Source organism: Pieris napi, chromosome 20 (genome assembly GCF_905475465.1).
Source record: "Pieris napi chromosome 20, ilPieNapi1.2, whole genome shotgun sequence".
NCBI classification, from domain to species: Eukaryota; Metazoa; Arthropoda; class Insecta; order Lepidoptera; family Pieridae; genus Pieris; species Pieris napi.
This window is the reverse complement of record NC_062253.1, coordinates 7,741,073-7,755,040: the sequence shown is the minus strand read 5'-3', so window position 1 is coordinate 7,755,040 and position 13,968 is coordinate 7,741,073. Positions and strand designations below refer to the sequence as shown.

At 33.4% G+C, this 13,968-nt stretch overlaps 1 protein-coding gene across 7 annotated transcripts in view; it reads right to left on the bottom strand.

Annotated features, from left to right (window-relative positions):
* LOC125059488 (guanine nucleotide exchange factor DBS-like) overlaps nucleotides 1-13,968 on the bottom strand; it is a 97,755-nt gene that overhangs the window by 59,582 nt on the left and 24,205 nt on the right. For 6 of the 7 annotated variants that reach the window (XR_007118677.1, XM_047663914.1, XM_047663915.1 and 3 more), the window contains exons 2-5: nucleotides 3,875-4,076; nucleotides 2,275-2,365; nucleotides 1,101-1,331; nucleotides 256-389 (exon numbers count right to left, since the gene is read on the bottom strand). Coding sequence is in view for 6 of the 7 variants with exons in the window: in XM_047663914.1 (XP_047519870.1) it covers nucleotides 256-389; nucleotides 1,101-1,331; nucleotides 2,275-2,365; nucleotides 3,875-4,076 (658 nt within the window). In the remaining variant the exon portion in view is untranslated. Of the gene's footprint in view, nucleotides 1-255; nucleotides 390-1,100; nucleotides 1,332-2,274; nucleotides 2,366-3,874; nucleotides 4,077-11,789; nucleotides 11,838-13,968 lie in introns of those variants that run through there. The other variant, XM_047663913.1, reaches the window with a different exon arrangement.

Here is a 13,968-nt window from a genome sequence, read left to right as displayed (position 1 = left end):
TGAAATCGGTTCGGTAGTTTAGGAGTCCATCGCGGACAAACAACGTGACACGTAATTTATATATATTAAGATATCACCATCCATCTGTTCGTATTCAAAATGGGAATGTTATTAAATGATATTTTTATTTCAAATGAATTGTAAAGTAATAAGTCATTGTGTGAGTATCTAAGTGTGTTTATGCGAATAGCACACTTATATATATATATATATGTGAGCTATTACTAGTACAAATATAAGCAAAAATAGACTCACCTAGATTCTTGACAGTCTAAAAGGTCTTTGGTTTGTGCGGGATCGTTTCCCATGTCGCAATCACATATTTCGTGCATAAACTCGTCCAATTTCGTGGATATCTCCTTCATTAAAGTCGAAAATTTCTCTAAAGCCTGTAAATCAGATACGATTCGTAAGTTTTTACGATACAATAATGACTTTTGATAATTTAGGAAATATTCAGTTTTTCATACAGCGATCAGCTATATGAAAATTCCCGGATATCTACATGGATTCAGAGCGCAAGGGTTTCATCATTTATAAGCCTACTACTTATACATACCTTAAGTGTGTGTTTCGTATAATTTGTGACTATTTATATTATATAAAAGCCAAGAAATAAATTTGCAGTAAAACGCAAACATATAATTCATATTATATACATAATATTATCATGGCGTTTGAAAATGGTAATTAATATTTAAAAAAATGGTAATTCGTTATTTGTAGGCACAACCTTTTTATATGATCTGCACGTACATGAGTTATAGAAAAATATAGTGTCAGTACAAACATTTAATCAGCTACTTGGACTTGCAATATATCAATAAAATAGACAAAAATCTTACCCTAGAGGCATTTGTAAGTCACAAATCTAGTAAGGAAAGTAACTAAAATCGTACTACTTGATCGTTGACGTGTATAAATGGCATTGAATTGTAAAGATTGTAACTAAACTAATGGTACAAAAACACCAAAAAAATCACCAAGTGCATTGGTTTTTAAAGGGCACCACAGTAGTAGTTCCTTTACTTAGAAACAAAATACTTAAGAGAATAAATGATTAATACTATAAATAAAAACAAAGAGAAAAAAGAACTTACTATCCGTTGTTGTATCCACTCTGAATGTGAGTACTGTAATTCACCGCCCAAATCTGGAGTTAACTGTGACCTGTCGAAGTGTTCGTACAACTCTTCCACACAAGAACAGACCAGCACACGAAACCGGAACTCCTCTTTGAATAATTTACTGCTCACTTCCGATAATGCCTTTTGAAGAAAGCTCGCCGGGCGTAAGACGTACACCGTATGGATTACGCCAGGGAAGAATTCCTGGAATGGTGGGATTTATTTTAGTATTTTTATCGGTTAAATAAAAGATTTTTGGTATTTAATTACGTAAAAACTCGATATAGGTACACTTTATAATAAAGAATAAATAAAACAATATTCGGTTTTTATACCACGTGATCCCTAACCTGCGACATTAGGGAAAGGATATTTATTGCAAGAACTAAATCGAATTTGGCAACTTAATATATTATACGTATTCCTAAAATGTATGCCTTTATACGAGAAATATATGATAATACAAATTATACACAACAATAATATCAAAACAGAAATTACAAAATAAATAATCATAAGAGTTAGTTCAGATTTCATTTGAATATTGGTCAACCATTAACACGGCTAACGCGATTGTCCCAAATACATATAAAGGCTTGACAGCTTACAAGAATAATCTTATATGTATGTGTATAAGTATAAGTAGTATTTAAGATATTGTTTTATACACAATAAACTAGATTTGAATAGTGCTCTGTCTTATTCATTTCTCGCATCCTCTCAAAGGCGCCCCTTTAGAGGATGGGAGAAATGAATAAGACACTAAGACTCGTTCAAGTCCTCATCGTAGTGTGCTGCCTATAGCTTTGAGAAAATCCCTACCACCTTGAACTTCTCATCGTACCCTTAGAGCTCCATCTGTTGCATTAAATCTTTTGTTGCAGACATTCCGTACTTATCTAGATATTTATTAATTCATACATACTTATGTCTTAGGGTACAAATGTAGGGCTTAGTTCTCACCCTAAAATACATACTTTCTTATTTCATTATTTAAATACATAATTTATAATTACAGAATCTATACCAGTTTAATCCGGTAAATGTTTTAAAACAATTAGTTATTGTGCTAGACAACATAGGCTGCAATTCCTAAAACAAAAAAATTACAAAAAATTTAAAATACTTATAAAAAAGCTACACTTACGGATATTCTCAATAACGTTGCTTTTACAGAGTTCCATCTATCTTTCCGCCGGTCAATTATTATGTGGAAGCCCATTTCCGCTTCCAGTAGTCTGAAAATAAAAGGATGCATACAAATAGACAGAATTGTTCAATTAATTCATCGTCGCTATAGATAAAATAACTCATTTGTCTATGCGTCTCAAGGTGGGATATAGTTGTGTAAATTATACATGTCAAGTGTCAACTCAAAAGTCAGTCAGTTGTCAAAAGGTGTTTTTTTTTGGGTTTGACGTGTAAAGTTAGATATTAGTTTCACGTATATCAGTCTAGCTCCCTTCACATCACCGATAATCAGCCTAAAGTACTCTTTCGTCTCTTTATGTCGAATTGCAAATATGTTTATGCTGTCATGAAAAGAGACAGGTACAACTAAGAACATATCTGTCAAAACTATGATTTGATATGTAACAGAATACGCTTCTAACTTAAAAACTATAACATATGGTTTTGGCTGTGAAAGTCGTATTTCCAATCGATTTAAAGAGAATTCCCCCCCCCCCCCCAAGTTTTAGTTGATCACTTTGTAAAATGCCATCGTATAAATGACCAAATTTTCGGTTTAGGTCCCTTAAAAAAGGAGCTTGGAACAATTTTTTTTACATATTATAGACTTTTAACAAGTTGTCATCAGTCTTCTGTGACTAATCAAAATAATAATTGTTTCGGAAATAGAAACCCGCATATGAACGTTTTAGAAAACACTAAGGTAACGGAACAAAATGGTATAACTCCTAATAAAGCTAAAATTTGTCGCGATGATAAAAATTTACTATCGCGTAAAAATGCAATCACCAGTGATTCATTGAGCGTGTTATCTGATAGTGGATTTCATCTTCATCTAAGATTGGGCCGGTTCTCCGCGTCGTGCACTGTTTGATACGAGCTATTTGACCGCGTGTGAAGCCAATAATATACTATATTTCACGTATGTGGCATTTTTCAATGCTATCAAGCAGTGGTATTTCTTTTTCGAAGTTTTCTACAATCGTCGGTTATAAAAAGGGCCAATCACGACATTTATTCCAGATATACATTTTTATGCACCACCATTTAGTCAAAGCAATTTTTTTATAGAACAGGTGGCAAACGGGCATGAGGCTCACCTGATGTTAAGTGATAACGCCGACCCTGGACCCTCTCAATGCCAGAGGACTCACGAGCCTTTAAAGAATTGTTACGCTCTTTTCTTGAAGTCGACTAATTTAAACTGTGACCATAAGTTCGATGACGTGCGTCAATCACCTATCCGTGTTTAGATCGCATTGTTCCATTCATTTGAGGTCTAAAGAAGGTGCTTTAACTGAATATCTATTGCTTGTGGACTTAGAATTTATTGTGTTCTTTCATCAAAGCTTTACATTTAAGTTTAATTTTGCAATACTTGTGGAAAAAGTAATGAAAAATAAAATAAAAAAAAAACAAAAAAAATTGATGCGGATTATATATCATGTTAAAATTTCAGCTCGATCGGTGCAGAACTTTTTGAGTTTTTGAAGCGTACACAAACCAACATAACATTTTTATACATATAGATAGCGTAAAAAAATACTTAAACTTACGAGGGCACTGAGGTGAGGTAGAGAAGAAGTCGGCGGTATTCACTTGGCGTAAGTACGTGGAAGTTATTGTTGTCTGGGAAGGTGATGAGAGGCCGGTGGTCCCGCGCCAAACCGCCAGTGGCAAGGGCATACTGTGGCAGCAATAACTCCCCAACATTCCGACCTTCGTCATTCTCGCTGCTGCATCCATCGCATTCCGCTTCTGTAATGTACAAATCTATAATATAAAAGACCATAGTATATATATAATAATAATCTTTATTCATTTTTTCTCACAAAAACTTAGTACATAAACAAGTGACAGTTATATACTATTATAAATAAAATTTTGTCTTTCTTCTATTTTGCCTGCAAAAAAAATTTATAAGGAAACCACAAGGGGTATGTATTTGCGCGTGTATGTGTGTGGGTGGGTGTCTGTGTGTGTCTGTGTACATATTATTACTAATAAAAAGTTAAATTAATAAAGCTAAAACTATTATACTATAGTTTTTATTATCTTTTTGTTTAGTAATAATAAATCATTTATTTGCAAGAAAATGGTACTTTATATCGATTAATTATAAAAATCCGCACAATCAGCCAAATAAAAATAGGCATGCAAATGAATATGAATGAATGAATGTTGATGAATATTTCATTAAGTCATATAATAAGAACATCAACCCCAAGTCATAATAATAAGTTAAGCTATTTATAATTGTTGTCAAACTTACAACAATTACAAACGCCCACGCTATAAATATCGTTGGTAAATAAGTTGCAAATTCGTTCGACGTCCTGGTGGAAAGAAAAACTTGGTATAATAATGAAACAAAAATCCTAATTGCTAAAAGCTTCCTTTGGACCATCCAAATTTTTGTTGGTTGATCGTATATTGGAAACATAATATTTTTACTGATCAAAGGGGATCGCCATCAATGACAAGGATGTACGGGTATTACTGTCAGTTAGGCCCCCTTTATAGAATACGCGAAATGAGACACTAGTTAAAAAGAAACATTTTTATTTATACAAACTTATTTAAAAATTATAATTTTTAAATAAGTTTGTATATTCATAATGTATAATTAAAAAATTATAATTTTTAAATAAGTAATTACTAGTAAACATTATATTAGTTGTTGAGTGTAATTTTTTGTAAAATTTATGTTCACTGTAGTTGTCATGTATTTTATAGATAGATTGTAACTTATACAATAGAAAATGAATTAAATATTTGCGGTTTATTTTAATAAATAAATAATAAATATCTTTGCGGACTTTTTACTTTGGTTTCTTGTTAGCAACGCAGACACGAGAATATTCATCTTGTATAATAAACTATGCAATGACAACAGTAAATATACATATCACGAAACCAATTACAATACCGATCAAATCGAATTTTTCGCCATCACATTCGATGTCAATCGACTACAAAGGTATTCGATTTCCCGACAATTTCGTTAGAACCGCTGACAGAGTCCAGGGATTGCAAACCAGTGGAACGCGTTGCATACTTGATAATTGACATGGTTTTAGGGAATAATTAACGTATTAAAGTACCTGTTTTTCTGTTTCGTAAATTTGGTTAGCAGTTCATTATAAGAAAAGGTTTGTGCAATGAAGTGATAATAATGGGAATGTGTAGAGAGTAGAGACGTCGGAAACCGCGTTAAGTGGAGAATAGTGTAGGCGGCACTGGCCTGGTGGGCCGCAGGAAGGAAAATAAGGAAGAAAACGCATTTTAATAAATACGTATTTGATGTATCGAAAATATTAGTATGATACAAGGCCATTGGAAATATCGAATTTGATTCCTTATAAGGAATTACTAACATTATATGTCATCCTTTTAGCAGAGCATAATTTCAGCATTCCTATTTATTTAGCGACTTTAGCATTATTTCCATGAAAATTAATCAAAGTTATGCTTATCAAATAAAAATGTTTTATACGTATATACGCCACTCTTACGGACTTATATCAAAAGTAACTATATAGTAGGTCCCCGTCACGAAACAACATATAATTCATTGACAATATCAGTTCGCAAAACGACTTTGATTTTCACGAAAAATCATTAAACTCAAAACTTACTAAATGACACTTTATTTTTTAAAGATCTAAATCTGGCAGGATGCCCATGGACACGCGAATGCGTTGCGGCCTTATAAGAGTAGGCCTTATAATGGTGGTATTCTTGAAAGAAAGAATATCCTTATTAAAGGAAATGCTAATCAAATATATTTATAAGAAAAGTAAGTTTTCTTGCAAAAAAGTACTAAACTGGTGTCCAAGACAAACGAAAAAGAGGAAGACAACTTAGAAGGTACATGGCAGAGAGCGGCACTGTGCAGAGAGGAATGGCGGGATTTGGAGATGGCCAAAGAAGGGCACACACACTATTATTATTAACTTTTCTTGACTTATATAAAGTATTTTAGACATTTTACTTACAAGTAACATAAGACAAATTGAAGCTTAAGATTTTATAGCCTAGTTTTTATCTTGAAAATAAACGGTGTTTATTCACATACACGATTTATCTGTAAAAAAATAAATTTCTGAATAAAAGGTTGACCTCTCCTGGACAATAGCAATGTTCGTTACCGCTGATATATAACGATACATCTATATACGTATATACCTGTTCCAACCCATTTACTAGTTCACAATATTGTTCATTACAATGTGAATTCAACTGGAAAACATTGTAACAACAATGAAACAGCTATAAGACAGTATGTTATTTTTTTCTAAACTTCGTTATTATGTCAAATCAACCTTTTAATATGCATCTGTTCTATTGATTAAGAGGCAAATATCTGACAGATATATTCCCGGTTCTGCACCATGTAACGTACGTATATTAATAAATACTATATTATTAATATACGTACGATACGTAGATAAATTTCATTGCTGCAAAGCCTATTAGAACAACATCAAAATCACGTAGAGTCAATTTGTTATCGCCGTTCTCTTCTTATTACTGCTGTCTCAACTTCGTTAGTCCTAATAAAAATTCTCCGGTAATACTAAAGATTATACGTAAGTAGATCAATGAACTCAATTAATCCGAAGGTTAATCAAGATATATCTTCAAAGCGGACTTTTGAGGTTTAATTCTGGGTTTCAAAAAATTCTTGTATAGGCAGAATATTTAAGACAGGTAAAGCAATATATATTCTGGAAATCATAAAAAAAGAAGAGAGGGTAGACACGCAGAGAGAATGTCATACAGATTTTATTTAAGAAATTGTGGTAGCACACGCACTAGAAGACACAAAATTCTATCCTTCAAACTTATTCAAGAAACACAACCTACAACGCAATCAATATTATTTTAAATTTGGCTTTAGAATGTTCTTCGCTGGTTCTTTGAGTGAAATCATCATAAGGAAACCATTTATTTATGTTCTGGCTTTTTGCCAAATTGAAAGGTATCCAGTATGGATTTTGGCTTTAGGTAAGCAGGTGAAAATTTAATTCACTTTTCATATACTTTATAGCTGTACCCCAAAGCTGGTGTGTTCCTAATCTAGAGTCTAGAGGATATACTACTAGCAGCTGGTGTACTCTGTCCCAGCGCTTAGAGTTAGTTTGAGTAAATAATGTGTTACTATTGTTTCCGTTAATTGTGATTACTACACATAATACTGGAATTTTCCTTTTCTATCTCTATTAGGTATATGTTGTAAAAGTGGGAGAAATACATATTAAGCTGGCGATATTACAAGTATAGTGCTGTTACTGACAAGTGTTACTTCACCTGTAATGTTAAGGGAATAAATGTTATTCCAAAAACGAATTAAGTCTAATAACATAGTTTTAACAAAAGTACTGCTGTCTCTTTTCATTACAGCATCAATACAAATTTGTCAGAAAAAGACGCTTCTCTCTGACACTAACGCGTTGATATACAGTCACGTGATAGTTTAAGACAATCATTATGTTACAATTCTCAATTTCCGCAATTTGCATCATTTCATCGGCGGCTGCGTTTTTGCCTCTGACGGAAGTTCATCAAAGCTTCATTACCTTTATTGTCGCACTCAGTAGTCAGTCATGCACTGGTTACGTCAATAAATTCAAAGCAGTCTCAAATTCGCTTCAGTCCCGATAATTTCGCAGGAAAGCAAAATATTTTACAATATGCGTTGTTTGGAGATATCTTGAGGGAAAAACTACAAAGAAGTGGCAATGAGCGAGGCATATAGCAAGATGCACAGATAGAAGGTGGACTTTAAAGACAATTATAGGACCAAGGAGACGAGGGCGCTATGAAAAGCAGGATAGAAAATATAGGAGCATTAACAGGAAGCGAATGGAGAAAGAAAGCCCTGGATATATATTTGAAAAAAGCTGGAGGAGGCTGAGACTGAAGGATGTCAGAATTAAGCTATGAAAAAAATTTATAACAAATCTAAACTGGACATTAGTAAAGATTGGAAATCAACGGGCTTTATATTATTTTCGAAGTTTATTTATTGAATATTTGGACGCTTTACTAGGAACGTAACTAATTCGATTTCATATCGGTGGCGGAAGGTGGCGATTCTATGAATTGCTAGATTAAAAAATCTTACGCAACAACTCTAAAGAGAGGGCAATGAACCTTTTAGACATTGTTCTAACGTTTCTAATTAAGATTATAATATCATTTAATGTTTACCAAATAACAATACCGGAAAACGTATTTTGATAATATATAAAAGGAAAGAGAACACAATTATTTCGCATAAGTAAAATATTCGACAATAAGTGTTCAACTGTAAAATTCTATGTAGTAATTGCTACCACAACTTCTCCTACAGAGTCCTTTATTAAGAGTTAAATCATAATTATACACTTAAGAACACCAGACACCAACATTGAAGCTGCAACTTCTTTCATTGTCCTAATCATAAATAAATCAGGAACTTAAAATTCATTATGTTATGTTATATAGATGATTAAATAATCAACTAGTTTATAGTTAACAATAAGTTTATATTTGTCCTTTATACTTGATGCATTCTTATGTATTCTTTACCTTTTCTTTAATAGAACAAAGGGCAAAGGGGCAAGAGGCTTATCTGATGTTAAGTGATACCGCGCCGGACGCTCACATTGACAGAAGGCTCGAAAGTGCCTTGCTTGCCTTTAAAGAATTGGTACGCTCTTTTCTTGAAGGAGCCAAACTCGAATTGGTTCGGAAATACTTCAGTGGGCAGCTGGTTCCACAATGGTGGTGCGCGGCAGAAACTACCTTAAAACCGCCCATTTGTGGAAAGCCACGAGGTGATAAGAGTGGAGGCAGGTATTTATCCAACTTACTCCGAACACTCTCCCTCGTATGCGGTAGAAGATGCAGAGAAAGTGACTGGTCGTACTTGTACTCATACAAAACCCAGTAATTAACAAATTAGTGATATTAATATGTTAATAATCTTAACATATAAAAGTTAATTAATTAAATACAAGTTTTATACGTATTTGTTTGTACTTGCCTAACTTTTGGCTCCTGAAGCTGATTTTCATAAGAGTTAACAAATATTTAATTCGACACATTTCGATCTTCAAAACTTCACTGTTCACATTACTAATGAAGTCCAGTAATAATTTTGACCACATAAACGTGAGATGCGTGCCATAGGCAAATGTGTACTGAATTGCAATTTGCGACAGCTGCGCACGCGGCGATCTTAACGGAGCATTTGCGAGTAAATCTTAAGATGATCTTAACAATATAACAGCTGTCTCAGCTGATATATTTAGGGTTGTCACTTTAGTGTTTTTATTTTACGATATTTATTTAAATATTTTTTATTAAATCTAAATAATATTATCCGCGCTATACTATACGTACCGTCTGCAATTATACTGTCTTATATCGGCTGGTGGTTAACACATGGTCTTTTTTTAAGAGTTATTAACCTGTAGGTCCTCGGTTCAATCTTGGTTATATTGTTTCGGAATGGTAGATTTGGCTAACCAAAACCTCAGTTAAAAAATTTAAATTACTCAGAATTGTATCTGTGGTATTAGGGACAAAAATAATAAATTAAATGTTTAAAAACATACAAACCACATTACAAATGGTGCCAATAAATAAAGAAAAACTCGCTATTTGGCAGCCCTAACATAGTTAGTTGCATTTATCAGATACAGCGGTTCCCTCACTTTGAGGTGGGAAAATTTTATTCCCATTGTTATTATTATGAAATGACCTAGTATAGGATTAACCGCATTACATAAATGTAATTTAAATGCAATTTTATGAAAGTATTGCTCAAACACTAAGTATTTTTATTAAAATTACTTCTATGGGTCTTTTCTTTCTATATGAATGTTATTCAAGCTGTAATAGTCTCTATTAAGACTGACCGATGTAGAATTACCGTACGACAAGTGTGCTTTCTATTTCATTCTCATGATGTGTCCGCACATGTCGGACACAGTACCAACAGCTTTTCGGTTTCATTCTGTTCAAACACCGCTTACCCACCTTAGATGTAACAATTAATAAATTAATTAATTAATTATATTAAGATACGATTCAGAGAGACTTACCGCTAAATAGGATATTCGTATGTCAAATCCAATGGGTTTTTGATGTCCGAGAGTTAAGGGCTAAGTTGCGAGTGAAGGTAAGAAAATATACCTGCCTCAATAGCTGTCTCTTCAATTTAACATGCTTTCGAAAGAGATAGCGTCTACTAGTTTGGTTGTTGTGGAAGGTCACATTTCAGCGGATCACGTGGCGGGATGCGGACAAGCCCCCGCTGTTACCGTGTCCTGCCTCTATTGCTGGTGGCGCCGATGGGTTTTAGTGGGTATACACAATAGCAAATCCCACATAAACCTCCACCACGCAGTCCCACCGCGGAAGGGTAACGCATTTTCCCACGAAAAAAAGGTATCACATAAAACTGATGACTACTTCAGTATGAAGTTGTGACTAGGCAAATCAAAGTTAGTCATCTGTTATAGATATTTAACGAGTTTTGTACAATTAAATCAGTAATTGATTTTTAATGTCAAGCGATGTCACGAATTACAGCTATACAAAAAGTGTTGAACATTAAAATTTTCTACGCTTTCTCGAAATTTCACTCCATTAACAATGTACCGTACACTATTGTATAGTACTGGTAATATTATACAATTTTATTAAACAGATAATGTTTGTTTTATTTAATAATTTCGAGATGTGATGTGTAAAAATCGAATTTGTCTTTGAACATGTGTATAGAGTATATAAGCTAATACGTTTTAATAATAATAATAATCAGTGGCATTACAAGCCTCATACTTTATTAGGCCTCAGATTTCTGTATCTATTTCATGATCATTAGTCAAGTCACGAAGGTGATCACCCTCCATTTCCTGACACATTCCGTCGACATTTTGGGTCTAATGCATGCCGGTTTCCTCACGAATTGAAAAACGGAATTTTTAATGCGCACACAGACAAAGTCCATTGGTGCACAGCCGGAGATCGAACCTACGACCTCAGGAATGAGAGTCGGTCGCTGAAGCCACTAGGCCAACACTGCTCTTTGACGTTTTACTTTCCTTATTTATTAATATTTGGTATTTTTTAGAAATACCTGTCATTTTTATATACATATATAAATCATTTATTTATAAGCTATGATAATTGAAAATGAAATTTGAAATCCTAACTAATTTAAGCTTAAAGTTGTTTTAACTTTATAATTCAATGTTTTGTGTTTTTTTTTAATTTACTTTGAATCAGTATTCATTATAATCTGAATATCAAGTGACCCCAAATTGTTAGAGGCGGTTTCTTTTGATACCTAATGTCGTTAATTAAGTCGTTATTTTGCTGCATTGTAAGAATTGAGATTATCTACAAAGAATAAATATACGTCGTATTTGTTCTTTGTTAGTTACACGTGTAAAATGCATTTTTATTCATTACCGTAAATTCCGAAACACTGCATGCTCCGTCGCACGCGACAACACACCGCGCCGCTTGTAATCACACTACTATTATCAGACATTACACACCCTTGACCTTAGACAACGAGTCCAGAGCACATACGGAATGTCAAAAACGTATTGGATTTTGACAAGTGCGAGTCATAGTTCGCGCAAGATTACCTTAACCACGCATTTAACTTTGTTAAACGTTTACCGCGAAACACGATGTTCTTAATACTAATCTCTTATCTGATATCGATGAGATAAAATCTTGTATCACTTATTTTGTTAAATGGATATGTTGTAACTGTCAAGCCTGTCAAACGTCATACGCCATCTTTGAATTTAGATTAATTTACCGATTACCAAAGACTTCATTATTAGTCATTAGATTAGCATTTCAGATACATTATAGAAAGTGTCGCTATTTAACACTTTCCGAAAATTGTGAGGACTAACGTTATGTTAAAAATTTATATAAATTTTGACATTAAATTCTAATCTTTATTATTAGGGTTACATAATAGCATAAAACTCCGTATCTATCCTATAGATATTATTACTTTATCATATAAAAAAACTAAATATATAATAATGAAGCAGCAGTGGTCTGTCTTCTGCTTGCGACTCTTATCCCTGAGGTCGTAGGTTTGAAACCTTTTGTGCACCACTGGAATTTTGATTCTATATGCGCATTTAAAACTCGTTAGTACGATGAAGAAGGTATCGTGAGGAAACTGACATAGACCTAAAAACAGTAGCATGTGTCAGGCGCAGAAGACTAAAAACAAATTATGACATACAGAAATCTGTGGTCAAGGCCAAGGTTATAGCCACAGGTATTTTTTTATTTGCTCATACCTCTTTAATTACAGAATAATCAAGCGTCTAACAGGCATTATAGATTACAAATTAATTAATTAAAAGTTTAAACGACAGCTAAGTCTGTTACTCAATTTGTAGAAATTAGGGTCAACGAAAACAAAGGTGTTAGAAATTTAGGACAAGATCGGCTGCATTGTTCCAAACGATCAAAGCACTTCAAGACATTTGCCGTCATCCAAACACTGCCGGTATGCTGTAACCTGTATTATTTATAGATTGCATTGTATGAGAATGAGATCGGGAGACATAAAGAACTACATTGAAAGAAAATAAACTCGAAAAGAATGTAGGAAGACCCCTTCGGAAAAAAATAGTAGGTATTGAATAGTTATGGTGAATTGGACGTAATTGCTATTTTGATTCTTTCATCCATTCAGCAGCAGTGAGCAGTTGTTATTAAAAACAGATTTTTCTAAGTGTAATTAATACTTCCTTATACGGTCTGCATAAATCCAAGAATCAACCTGTATGGGTTCAAGTATTTTACGTACCTTAGCATCATAGGGGCGGGGGGGGGTCTTAGATTTTCTTATTTGGAGATTACGTCAACAGTAATTATTTACTTTTTTACACATATTACCCACACATTTTAGTTGCTTAGAAATGAAATACATTTTCGAGGATTCCTACAAAAAATTAATACGTTTATGTATTATTATTTTTGCTTAGTTTTACTGACAAGAGGGGAGGGGTTAAATTGCAGTAAATCTGATTACGAAGTACTTGAACGGCCTCTATCTGGCACATAACTTAGTTCACCTTCTTGACTATGTACTAGATATCATCTAGGACCAAAAGTTGTAACGCGTCCTTCTTGGAACGTCACTCCACGGATTGTAGTCAAGTCGAGTAAAAAAGCGGCACGGTCGTACAATCCTTCTCTCGAAACAGTTTAGGTCATTTTCGACTGCATTTAACTTCGTTGTGAATAATATTAGAAGCCTTAATTTTCAAGTCGAATTTATTTAAAATATAAAAGAATTTTAATATTGATAAGATAATAAGATGTTAATAGGTTAGCTAATTACGTAATAACTTAAGACAGAAGGTCTGAGTAGGGACTGATTAAATTAACCGACTTTTTATTACATAGATCGCACAACTTACGGTAGACGTTCAAAACTTGTTTTTTACAGGTTATGTTTTTGATGCTACGATTAGTAATAATGAATAGTTTAAATATAAATCCAAACGTGAAATAACAGAAGAGCATTACAGACTTCGTGTTTAATTTTTGTAATAACGAATTACATCCAATTATCTTTCAACATTAACAAAAGATCCGGTTTATT